Below are 13,752 nucleotides of genomic sequence, written 5' to 3' on the forward strand. Positions count from 1 at the left end.
GGGTCTGTGCCAAGGTAGCTTTGAGAAACTCCAAATAATTTATATAAATAGCACAGGGGAGTCATTAACATTATTCAACTCCCAACCATCCCCATCCTCACCCTCTGTATTAGTTTTCTGTTGCTTTGAAGCAAATTCGTAGCTTAAAACAATATCCGTTGACATTGCCAGCCAAATCAGGTGTCCCATAGGTTAAAATCAAAAAGTCATCTGGGCTTGAAATTCTCTTTCTAGAGCTTGAGATTCTCTTCCAAATCATGTGATTGTTGTCAGAATTCAGTTCTTTGCAAATGTAGGACTGAGGCCCTCAGCTCTTAGATGCCACCTACAATTCCCTGCCATATGACCATCTTCACAAAAGGCCAACTTACTTCTACAAGTCCAGCAAGAGTGATTATCCCATCACTTTGCCCAATATATTCAAGGGAGAAACAATCCCATCATATTCACAGGTCTTACTCCTTTTCTCGAGTGGAAAGATATCACAGTGCATGTTCACAATGGGGTGGACATGTTGGGTGCCATCTTAGATTTCCAGCTTCCATGCCCCCTCCCCACACCCATTATGGGAATGGGTTTACATGGAAGAAGCCGGCCTTGAGAGGCACCATGTGCTTCCTGCCTCAGACTTGTCAATGGCCTTCCTAAGAAACAGAACACAAATCTGCTCTTCGTATTGAGATGTTGTGGGAAAACATGGCTACCTGTGTAAAGCATTATGAGATTAGAATGCCTGAAAGATTATTGAGTTTCTAAAATAAAAGAAGACTTGGAGGTCACCCCTTCCTAAAAGTATTACTTCCGTGGTGTGGTTAAATTGGGCAGAAACACCTTGCAAAATGGTTATTACAGTTGCAGTTCATTAAGACTGTTTTGTGAGTAACTCTATTAGTGTTTCTGTCTCCATTACTTGTAGTGTCAGTCAACCTCAATCCGGCCTGCTGTAGTAATAAATATTTTGGTAAAAATCTGTTTGGACTACAAGTACTTAGAATGTACTTAAATGTATTAGTCTGAATTCAAAGAGGATTCTTAATTCTAAATCTGTTTAAATGAGCATTAGTTAAAATAGGTTTATTTTTCATTAAAAGAACATTTCCATGAAAGACTAACCTCAAATTACCTTTTTATTTAGCTAGACTCTATTGAGGAGAATGGGAGGTAAATAAACACATTGTATTATTGAGCAATTTTTATCTTTTGTTTATATTAAGTAAGCACAGCAAGACTATCATTATTGCAAAGAAAATTGCATTGTTCTATTGCTAACTTTCAAGCGCTGAAACAGAAACTAATGTAAGCTTTTAAGCTATGATATTTAAACATATATTTCCAAAGAACATTGACTGGTCATTTAAAGTTTCTTCAATCACTATGGTCATCTCTGTTTTTTCTCTGTTTTGATTTTATTTCAAACTGTTGTGTGTAGAAAAAAAAGCATCTGAAGAATTACATGGTGTTGATTTTATAAGGAAGCCTTAAAATTATTATTGATCATTTTCAGTAGACTTAATTCATTTAAATGTAATTTCAGATATCCAGTTACCTTATATGCATATTATGCTGACATTCCTTCTTGATGCTAATTACATTGCTGCAGATTTAAAGTCTCTGTGCTTACCTCCCTCATTCTGCTTCCAAGACTCTGGTTTCCTCACTCATTCTAGCTGACTGCCGTGGCTTGCACTGAGAACCCTGCTGTTTGTAGCTTCTCTGAGCTTCCCCGGCTCCTCACTGAAAGCAGTCATCAGCCTACTAATGATTCTTGCCCCAGGAATCATTGGGAGAAGAAAGATTGTGAGGAAGGAAATAATCTTTTTTTCCTGCCTGTTCACCCTTATCCACACACCTGTAGGCAAGACTCTAAAGCCCAAGGTGTTTTGTACAGATGCCCAGAATTCTCTTCATTTGTTGCTGACCTGCTTTTGCCCCAACCCATCCCTATCAATATTCTCCTTTTTATAATTCAAACTTTAAACTTAAACCTGTTATCTGAACTTTTCTTGACTCAGTGATTGCTTTTTTGATGTTGTTGTTGTTCTCACTGAGGATATGTTTTTATTGATTTTTAGAGAGAGGAAAGGAGAGAGAGAGAGACATCAATGTGAGAGAAAAACATCAACATCCCTGGGTTGCCTCCTATGTGCCCCAACTGGGGATCAAACCTACGCCCTAGATATGTGCCCTGACTGGGAATTGAACCTGCAACCTTTTGGTGGACAGGATCACACTCCAACCAATTGAGCCACCCTGGCCAGGGAGGGCAGTGATTACTTTTTATCAGTTCTCTTTAAAGACTGACTTTCTTCACCTCTTAGAGTCATAACAAGCTGCCTGCCTCAGGTAGAAGCCAATACTCTCATTTTCTTTCATGGAAACAACCCATTACGACAGGCAGTGGCAGTCACATTTTTTAAATAAGGGAATAAGGCCAGAAAATAGGAGAGAGGATTTGGGAAATTACTGGTGAGAACAATTCAAATGTCTGTCCACCTAGTTAGTACCTGATGGAACACAAGACAATTTCTTCAAGACTGAAGTCATTCTCTGAGGGTACCTAGTTAAAAAGAGCTCTAATACTGGAAAGGAGAAAGTGTATATTCTATTCTCAGTAATAGCTGCACTAGTGGCTATGGTGATTTTTTTTTTTTTTAGTGAGGGACTATAAGAGGATTTGATTTTTATAGTCATGGTCTAAGTATTTGCTGAATTTGGGGCTTTAGCTATATTCCTCAACTAGCTCAAGTCCAGGCTGACTTCAGTGACAGCATGACTTAGATTGGATTCCCTGGAAAACGTCTTAGAAACTGAGAATTACATGCAGAAAATTTATCAGGGCCTGCTCTCAGGAGATAGATCTGTAAGATTGGGCAGATAGAGAAGCTGACCCATATGGTGTAATAATGAAGCATCAGTCCAATATGGCAAGATCTGGAGTTGAGATGATCCTCAGAGTTAGCCCAAATTGAAACAAAGGACTTTTTCAATTTGTTTCAGTTAATCTAGTCATTTACTTCTTTGGATAGAGCATCACAGTGTCCATTATAGTACATTGTTACAGAAAGAAACTGTGCACAGACAACTGTAATAGCAATATTGACCTGTAATGAAGTAATAACTCAACATGCTAAAAATCAATTATCAATGACTATTATTAAGTGCTTTAGAACTTATGGCTAGTGTCTTGGAAAAAGACAGCATTCACCTCAGATGGTGCAAATGATGAGATTTCTATTAAAGTTTGAAGATATGGACAAATCAGGGAATACATAGGAATGATATGGCACCCATAGACTGGCAATGGTCGGATGCAATTAATCCTCTGGGGTGCAAAGGACAAGAGACATGAAAATCAGTACAGAATTCCAATGCGAGTTGCAGTCCTGGGAAAAGGCCTGCACCAGAGGAAGCTGCAGTCCTGACAATGTACAGTATTGACAGAGAGGTGATGTCAAAGCCCTTCTTACATGCTGATGCCATTGATCTACTCAACCGGAAGCCAACTAACAAGTGAGTGCGGGAGATGTAATGCCTATGAATTAGTCTCCTCAAGCAAATAAGTAGAGTGGGAGCTGGCAAATGCAGAATAACCAGCACCGTTCACAAACAACACATAGATTGCTCTTCTATCCATAAAGCAAGCCATTTTCTCGAACATAGACTAATAATCCCTAAGTAAAACACTTAATAAAAAGACTACCAGCAGAGATTCTGAGGTCTCAGGAAAGAAGAATTTCATTGACTCATTTTATTTTATTTTTTTCCTCTTTAGACTAAGCCCTTAGGAATGAAGTGTTGAAAGAAAAAATCTAATTGCTAATTCTATGTTGTAAACCACCAGTGCATTTTAACTTGTTGGGCGGGTGCCATACAAAAGATGCTGTTTTTGAGACCATAGCAATTGCAGATACTAGAGAAGTGCCAGGAGAATAACTAAAATAAATAATTATTACTAAATGTTCAATGTGGTGTGTGTGGCTTTTGCAGTACAATGCCCATTAAGTGTTAGTCACATGACTAAACCTTACACATATTTTTTCCAAATTTACCCCCTAAGGGGCAAATTACCAGCACAGTTCTGAATAACGTTATTGTAGCTATTAGTCTTTGTGTGCATAATTCCCCATCCATGATGTTTACAATTTTCTCCTTAGTGTTTCTTTGAAAAGTAGCACAATTACAATATTTTCATTATACTACGGCTTACACAGATAATTAAACAAATAAATATGCTCTTACACAATTCATTTTAAATGTTCTCAGTCTTTATACAACTCCCTCATTTTGGAAGAATAAAGACATCGAGAATAGAGATGCACACAACGGCTTTGGTAGCAACGGCTCTCCCTCAGGATCTGAGCCCAGTCAGTCCCTCCCTCAGGAGACCCTTGTAGTCAGCCAGCTCCTGCTCCACTGGAACCATGTGCCACCAAAAGGCGGTGATCAAAAATGCCGAAGCATTGGAGGAGATGCCACAGGACTCTGTGGAATGTGCTATTCAGGCTTTGGAGAAATATAACATAGAGAAGGACATTTCGACCCATATGAAAAAGGAGTGTAACAACAAGTCCAACTCCTTAGAGGGGAGGAACTTTGGAAGTTACCTGACACATAAAACCGAGCACTTCATCTACTTCTACCTGGGCCAAGTGATCATTCTACTATTCAAATCTGGTTAAAAGCATGGACTATGACACATACCCAGTGATCCATCCAAAAGCAAGGACTGCAGTCTAAATTCCAAGTACCAGAGACTGAAATCGTCAGCTCTGCCTAAAGAAACACCTTGATCTTGAACCTTTATTGTGTGTTTTGTACAGGGCATTCTATATACTCATTTTCTGTGATTATAAAACAATTAACAAAGCAGCTTACATTTGTATTTATTTTCTACTCCACACTTCTCTGCTTCATGTTTTGAACTCCTCAAAATCTATTCCTTTTCCCCAAAAATAAATCTGTTGGAGAAATGAAAAAAAGAAAGACATTCAGAATACATACAATTTTTAATTTCTTTTACAAAGACCTTCTCAACTTAATATATAACATTAGTAATTCACTTTCCAACCAAAAATGAAACTAGTACAAAACAATAACAAACCTCAGAACTTTTATATGGGAATGGTAAGAGCAGTATATTTTCATTTGGGAGAGATTTAGAGAGATGAACATTATTGTTGAGGCAGTAGTTGATTTAATTTTAAGTGTTTAGTATACTAGTACTTCTGAGCTGAGTTAAAATCTTAAAAATTTGGGTTTTTATACCATTTTTGAAGGTGCCATATCTAGTCAGAACTGGTACTTAACTACTATAAGGAAACAACCTCCCCACCCCAATTTTATTTTTAAAGTAATAGAATTTTAGAGTTATCTTGAAAAAAATAGATTTATTTTGTCAATAAAGAAACCAAGTTTCTGAAATGTAAAATGGCTTTCCAAGGTCTCACTGCCAGAGACAGAACTACAATGGCAGTTTCCTGAATACCACCATTATGTTCTTTCTCCTAATCAGCTGCCTCTTCCAAGAGCCTCTGTACTTTCCCTTTCAATAAAAAAGAGCCTCTACTCCAGTGGTTCTCAACCTTCCTAATGCCGCGACCCTTTAATACAATTCCTCATGTTGTGGTGACCCCCAATTTCATTGTTACAAATTGAACATAATTAAAGCATAGTGATTAATCACAAAAAACAATATGTAATTATATGTTTTCCGATGGTTTTAGGCGACCCTTGTGAAAGGGTCATTCGACCCCCAAAGGGGTCATGGCCTACAGGTTGAGAACCGCTGCTCTACTCTATGCCAAGTATTACCTGAGGTGCTGGGGACAGGCAGAGAGAGGAGTAAGACATGGTTCCAATTCTTATAGAAGCTAACAATGTAGCCCGACCAGCATGGCTCAGTGGCTGAGTGTCAACCTATGAACCAGGAGGTCACAGTTAGATTCCCAGTCAGGGCACATGCCCTGGTTGTGGGATCAATCCCCAGTGTGCAGGATGCAGCTGATCAATTATTGTCTCTCATCATTGATGCTTCTATTTCTCTCCCTCTCCCTTCCTCTCTGAAATCAATAAAAATATCTTTTTTTAAAAAAGCTAAAGATTTAGTGAGGGAGACAGTTAAGTAGATGAATAATTCTAGTTTATTATGCATTGTAATATGTTTTGAGAATATAGAGGGATTCTTAACTCTTAACTCTCTTAACTTTCCCTGGCTTTAGGGTTTCATTTCTTGTGTTCAGCTAATACAAACACTTAGGTCTTTAAGCACAGCAAGTCCTTGTCCCTAGCACCGTGGTCCTGGGTTCTTGCACACCATTTCTGTCTTTTCCTGCCCTATTGCCTTAGGTGTAGTTGCTTCTTATCTGATACTATTTCTGGTTCTAAAATTTCTTAACCATCTGCAGCTGCAGAAGTGGGAGCTGCTGTCCTGAAGAATCGAGAATACTCTACTCAACAGTTGCTGCTTCTTCACCTACTTCCCCCCAAATTGCCTTGTTCTTTGTGTTTCACCTTTTCCCAAAAACACTAATGCCAACCACCCCCTAAGTGGAGAATAGACTTTCAGTGACACCAGCTGAGCGTTACGCCCTATCTGATGACATTCACAAGCATATGATACACCCCCAGGCGTGTCCCAAGGAGTATGTGCCACTAACATACACACACAAGGTACACATCACTTTTTTTCCCTACTTCATAGGAAAGCCCAACAAAAGCAAAATAAACAAAAAACACCTCATAACTGTTCACATAAGTTTATAGAGTCAACTGTATTCATAGCCAGCTAGCATCCAGGACCGGAAGCTCTGCTCTTCAGTAAGGTCCCCCTTCCCCACTTTCAGGAATATCTCACCTGTCCCACATCCAATGAGAGATTCAAAAGTGATTTCATTTCCTCTCTGTTTCTATAAGTTTATTGCCCTAGGGCTGATCTTTGGTGACTGAATCATCTTCCCAGCTTCTCCAAGAAATCCCCACATCTTCATTCATTGGGGACACAAGGTTAGCATAGGGAGAAAGCCAGCCATAGCATTCTGGCTACAAGGAACTACTTTGAAATATGTGCAATATCTGCCCAGAGTGTCAGACTAGATCCTACCCTTTGTGCTACCACAACTGGCAGATGTTATATTTGGGCAAGTATCCTATTGACCTCCTAGCCTCTTACCAATTGGCATGGAGTCCAAATAAAGCTCAAACTTGACTATGTTTACCAGCTGAGTGCTTTCTAGTTAATTCCTAGTATGTGATTAGCATTTGTCCTAAAAATTAACACTGATGCCTCTGGGAAACTATAAACTGCTTCTTTCCATTACTTATAGTTATGTACACTTTTATGTAGTGGTATCTACTGGTACTAGTGGCCATTGAGAATCTTCATATAAATGTATGTATTATTTATTGGGTGTATATTAAAGAGGTACATGCATTTTGGGAGGGAGTTGTGGCATTTTTTAGTTAATTTAAGTATTAGTAATATAAAAGGGTATGGAATATACTCTTTGGAAGACTTACTATAAATAAGATCAATACTAAATTAAGCCCAAGAGAGGATGTTGTATATTTGACAGCAGATGGCGGGGCTAACCTGAGAAAGTTCCTGTGTCTTAACTATGGTAGCAACATGTGATAGAAATTCTGGGATCTGGGGGGCAAATTCATTGCTCTCCCCATTGAGAGCCCTATGTAAATCAGTGTTAAATAGGTGATCCTTGGCTTATATTGCAAAGCCCTTTTCCATTGAGGATGAGTGTCTTAGAAGAAGTCCCATCCGTGCCCTGACTTCATTAATACCACCTATAATCGCTGCCAGCATGCTGCTACTCACAGTCCTATTTTCTCACTCAAGGGAGAAAGCAGTGGCTCTCCCAGATATGCATGAACTTCCTGTGCAGATAATAGGATTTACATCTGTATACAGAAAGATAAACTAGCCTTTCATTTAACTAGTATATTAACTGTGCTCTCATTTTCCCTGAAATAAAATTCTCTGATAATTTCCCTATAGTGCTGTGGCTTTGCACTGCTGGCTTATCTTTGCTTTTTGACTGAGGTCCCCTATGTTGCTTAAATGCAAAATCAATGTTTGATGACAGATACTTTGTGTTCATTTAATATGTGAATTATATTCCTCTTTCTCTTTTTAATAGACGAATTTTGCCATCCGGAGCATTTTGATTTCCAGTCTCACCCACCACTAGTCTAATTTCTTCCTTCATTGGTCTTTTGCCTTCCTGAGAGTAGAAACACTTTGCGAAGTTGGATTTAGCATTACTTTGTATTTTTAATGTCTTCCTCTGCCATTAGTTAGTATTTAGGTGGTTTTTCTGAATATATCTCTTTACTTAAAAGTATTGTAAAATTTAAAAATATTTGAAACTAATTTCCCCTTTGTTTTTCTCCCACAAGGGGCTTTTACTTTACAGGTTATAAAATTTAAATGTAATTGCAATTCCATAATTTTTTTATTTGACATCTGAACAAAATTTTAAATTTTTGTGTTAAGACAGGGCAGGGAAGGTATATGTTTGATTAAAAGAAGAAAGAGGAGGAAGAAAGAAGAAGGAGGAGGAGGAGGAGAAGAAGAAGAAGAAGAAGAAGAAGAAGAAGAAGAAGAAGAAGAAGAAGAAGAAGAAGGAGAAGAAGAAGAAGAAGAAGAAGAAGAAGAAGAAGAAGAAGAAGGAGGAGGAGGAGAAGAAGAAGAAGAATGAAGAAGAAAGACTATTTCAGCCCTAGTCCATGTAGGTCAGTTGGTTGGAGCATTGTCCAATACACCAAAAGGTGGCAGGTTCAATTCTCCATTAGGGCACATATCCAGGTTGTGGATATGATCCCCAGTGGGAGTGCATGTGGGAAGCAACCAGTCAATGTCTCTCTCTCTCTCTCTCTCTCTCTCTCTCTCTCTCTCTCTCTCTTTTCCTCTCTCTAGATTCATAAATTGCATTCAAGTGGCCTCATGCAAGAGGTAGAATACTGGTGTCAGGCAATTTTCTCTCAAGTCATGGTTTTGCTGTTAACAAGCTCACATCTTAGTGCAAGTATTTATACTCTCTTGAGTTTTACTACCTTTTGGAGTGAATTGTATTTTGGTTCTTTTCCACTTTATAGAGGTTTATATGAGAAAAAAATCCTCTTTGATTTCACTCTAATGTATCATTTGAGGGTAAGACAAGGGAGAGAAAATGGAAAGATATTCTTGGATACATCATTAAATTTCAAGTCATGTGAATGCTATGATCAAGCATTTTGATGCAACCTCCCTGAAGGTTGTGTTTGGGTTGAAGAGATAAAATAAACCTCCATGAGCTCTAGTTCTTTTCTTTTTCACTTCATTCTCTATGTTTCCAAGATGAATGAAATTCATTATATCATTAGAGAAGGTCAGGGAATAAAAGATTAGCAGAAGTCCTTTGCTGCATATTGGGAATCAGGGTAACTAAATAATGGTATATTTCTCCCATTAAAATTGCCTCCATAACCTTCGCCAGAAATAGCATTTGAGACTAGAGGAGAATTAATGTTCAGTAATTTTTGGATCTTTATTTAAATGTGACTTTCAAATATCTTTCCCGAGAGGAGCACTTAAAAAGATCCATCAAAGCAATAGTGTTACTAATCTGCCATGGGACCTGGGCAGTAGGTTAAGAGACTCACCTCTCATTAATTAGGTGAAGGATTCATGAAATGTTAGGAATGTATCTGAGCCCAGTATTCATTTTAAGGAGTGATCTATCTAGTAGTGTAATGATATTGGAATTGTCAAGCATCTCGCCAAAGGAGGAGAGAGAACAAAATGTTTAAATATATATATATATATATATATATATATATATATATATATAAATTATGTTTATATGTATACAATATAATTTAATACATGCATTTTATACATCTTAATATATATTTTATATAATAATTTATATATGCATATTCATATATTAATTTATATACATATAAATACATAACGTTTTTAAATATTTATATGTGCCATAATTGGAAGATGGTGAGAGTGTTTTCTGTTGAAATGTTTAAAAGGGTATTTCTAATAAAATACTTTTGGCATTCATGTCTGGATGTGTAGGATTGCGTGTATGTCTTAGAAGTGGAAATGCAATTGGGGATTAGGGATCAATTTCTGAGGGAACACTAGTCCTAGCAGCAGTTCTGGATTTCTGTTTCCACGCCCCCTGCTGCCACGTCATCTTTTGTCTACAGCACCCATGAGTCACTAATTTTCATAATTACTTTTCTGGGGTGGTCCTCCAAGAACTTTAGGAGGAGCTGGGCGGCATTTAAGCCTATGGCATCTGTTGGCTTATTCAGCACTGTGGGTGTCGGTTTGAGGGGACAGAACAGGTGGTGTAGCAAGGAGAGCAGCTGAAAACAGCAGGACTCATTCTCTGGCACTGAGGAAGTCAGGCCATATCTTTTCAGGATCAAACTTATTTACAAGAGACATAATCATTTTTACCAGTAAACTGGAAAAAATGATTTATCCACCACATAACCAATTTTTTTATTTTTATTTTTGGCTATACCATTATTGACATATATGTGGAAGAATAAATTCTGACTTTGCAGACACTACCATTCATAGACCCTGAAAAATACACTGAATAGAGTTAAGGGCTAACTTCAACAACATTATTTTGAAAGAGATTTATAAATAAGTCACCAATAAAACTTTGGTCATGAAAGAGAAGTTGTGTAGGGAAGGTTAAATGAAATAAGAAACAAAATGACCTAAACTGCATCTCTTTTCCACCCTCAGAATTGTGCTGCTTTGTTCTCCTTCCCAAAATCCCTGGGCACCATATCATCCCCAGTTTTATGGGATCCTAGAGATACAAAATGGGCCTTTGTTTTATCAGGAAGGAGTGGAGGAATCCATGAGGTCAGCTGGGTACTTTAATGTTCCTTCTGTTCTATGGAAAGATCAGGTCAGTGGGAAACTAAAGGGTAAGAGTAACACAAGTGACACCAGTAACCACAACAAATAACCTCACTCACCTAACGAGGCAGTGTGGCCATGATGATGAAGGTGTCTCTGAGTAAGAAGTCGGAGTGTCTGCAGACGTGGTTTCCTATGTCAATTTAGACTGGCTTGTGTTCAAACAAAATCAATTCACACTTCTCCTGAAGAATAACCTTCGCAGTGCTCTCTGATCTTAATTTGCAATCACAGGGCTCTTTCTACCCCTTATCAAATATGTCCAAAATAGGATTGTATGAACTTTAAGGATTTTAAAGTTAAGAAAGCTTAAGAGCACTTCATTACTTTTATACTCTTACAACCAGATTTTGCCTGTTTGCATGCCTAGACCAGGGCAGAAATGGAGTTGAAAATATACAAGAGGTTCATAACCTTGCTTGTAGAAGTTAAGAAATCTTCCCCTTGACCTTGTAAACCCTGGAAATCTCTTATGTGTGGGGCCAACACTAGAGACTGGGAATCCAAAATGAGCGATTCTTATATCAGTAAATATGTCTTTACATAGAAGACCACAATATTGAAAGTTCCCTTAGCCTTGTGCTCTGGTAAACAATGAAGTTAAAAGGAACCCTCTCACCCTTATCTGTTCTGAAAAAAAGCAAAACACTGCAAAGAGCCACTCTTCCCCACATGACTTAGATAGCCTTAGGTAAGGCTCTGGATGCCCCTTTGTTTACCTATGACAGGGCAGACACAGACCCTCCAAATTCCTTTTTTTTTCCTTTTGTCTCATCAATCACTAGCTGAACTGCTTGTTCCCACAAAGTAATCAGAATAAAGTGCTTGTTAACCAATTTTTGGTACAATTCTCTCTTTCCCCCACCAAAGTCCCTGAACTACCTTGGCTGCCCTCAGCCTGATACTGCATTGAGCACCCGCCCCTGCCCCTCCCCCCCACACCCTCCCCACAGACACACACACACTTTTGGGCCCCTCCTGGAAAACTGAAAAATAGGCTGGTCTCAGAGTAAAACATTATCTGACCTACTATTGGATCCTACCACCTCTTGACATAAAAAACATTCAAACCCGTAGAGAATTTATACGAGTTTATTTGAGCCAAACCGATAACATATGCTGGGCAGCAAGACCTCAGATGCTCCTGAGAATAACAGTTTTTCAGTTTCTTTTATACATTTGAAATCAAGGAGAAATTTTAAGAAAGATTACATGGAAATAGGAGAAAGCAAAGCAGGGGGTGGATTATAGGATGGTTAACACGGTTAAGTGCTCTGTGAGAGTGGTGTGTTAACCTAGTTGCATAGAAACAATTGACAGAGCTTGCTTAAGGCAAAAACAGACCTTTTACTAAAAAGTTACATGCATGGGGTGTGACTACCTACCATGCCCTGCCCAGTTAGAAATTTATGATCGGATCACCCTGTGAGGTTACTTTCCCTTTAACACCTTTTTTTGTTCACACCGATTTCATTCCATTTCCCCACATCTTATCCCTGCCTAGCCTTGTTGACTCCTCTCTATTTAAGAAAATCTTTTTTGCCTAACTCTAAGACTGTTACTGGACTAAAGGAGTCTGTTTGCCTACACACATCAAAGCCCAATAAAATACAAATAGGAGTTTGCAGCAAAGAAAGTAGAGATTTATTTAAGGAAATGCCTCTAAGCCCAGAGGCATTGGTGAGCTAGTGTTCTCAGTCCTGGCTCCCTGCTGGCTTGCAAAAGGGTAGATTATATATGGGAAAATTATTAATCATGTTGACTAATGGAGTTGGGGTCGTGGGCTCCACTGATTGGTTGGGCTAGTTGATCATTGTACCGGGTTCTTATGTCAGCTATGGCATCTTTCTGGCTGCTTTCATGAGAGTGTGGTTCTTCAGCTTTCATGGGCCTGGGGCTGAAACACAACTGAGGTTAATATATTATATTTAGTTTGACTGAAACTGTTCCCTTGATCAACAGATCTGAGGCTTTTTTCTTAAGACAGTTTGATGCTGACCAGATTTGATGTCTTAAGGGCTTAATGATAAAGGAAGTTCGGGTCTTTCAGTATGTATGGTGCTAATAGACTGGACAAAGCTAGCTTGAATTAAGGAAAAGGTCATATTAAAGAAATAAACTTCCTGTGCTGTTGTAGATTTTATGGTTATAGTGATCTGTCTGTTGCAACAGCCCCCCCCCCATTCTTATTCTAATAGTCATCCCCATCCCTTTCAATTATCCTTTTAAATTAGGTCTCTCCTTACTAAGTCCAGAAGGTTTTTTATTTGACAATGCTTAAAGATCTGTCCCCTACATAATTTTTGTTTATTTTTACATGTGGTTTCTAAAGGGAACCTCTTTTTTCTCTCTCCATGTGCACTTTAAATACCTATTGTATATATCAACTAATTCTGTGTTGGGCTGAGAGAAGAGACTACTGAAAAGTTCTTTCTGGGGTTTGTCTGTTTCCTGTAATAGGAACTGCCTCTGAAGTGAACTGGACAGAGGAGGAGCATGTGTTAAATGTCCCCTTAAAGGCCTCTTCAGAGCTTTGGGAAACTATACAAAAGCCTAACTAGACCTGGATAGTTGCTTAATACATTTCTAAATCTTTTGAACATCCAAAGTTTTCTTAGGATTGGGAGACATTCATGATAATATTGCTGGATATGGGATACCATCTACTCCTAAAGAAAGAGAAAGAAAACAATATTACTTATTCAGGTCATTCAGTACCAGGGATTCGAATGAGAGAAACTGACACAAAAATGCTTCCTGAGACAAATGCCAGGTTCTGATAAATCTACAGCAGTAAGATT

At 38.4% G+C, this 13,752-nt stretch overlaps 1 protein-coding gene across 1 annotated transcript; it reads left to right on the forward strand.

The window, feature by feature from the left end:
* The first annotated feature begins 4,421 nt into the window (after window positions 1-4,421).
* Window positions 4,422-4,679, forward strand: LOC102439769 (dynein light chain 1, cytoplasmic-like). Its single transcript, XM_006094702.1, has one exon. The coding sequence runs from the start codon at window positions 4,422-4,424 to the stop codon at window positions 4,677-4,679; it is 258 nt and encodes an 85-aa protein (XP_006094764.1).
* The last annotated feature ends 9,073 nt before the right edge of the window (window positions 4,680-13,752 follow it).

Source organism: Myotis lucifugus, unplaced genomic scaffold (assembly GCF_000147115.1).
Source record: "Myotis lucifugus unplaced genomic scaffold, Myoluc2.0 scaffold_140, whole genome shotgun sequence".
NCBI classification, from domain to species: domain Eukaryota; kingdom Metazoa; phylum Chordata; class Mammalia; order Chiroptera; family Vespertilionidae; genus Myotis; species Myotis lucifugus.

What these genes read in the sequence shown, in the direction of transcription:
- LOC102439769 (XM_006094702.1), top strand. Translation starts at nt 4,422, where the DNA reads ATGTGCCACCAAAAGGCGGTGATCAAAAATGCCGAAGCATTGGAGGAG.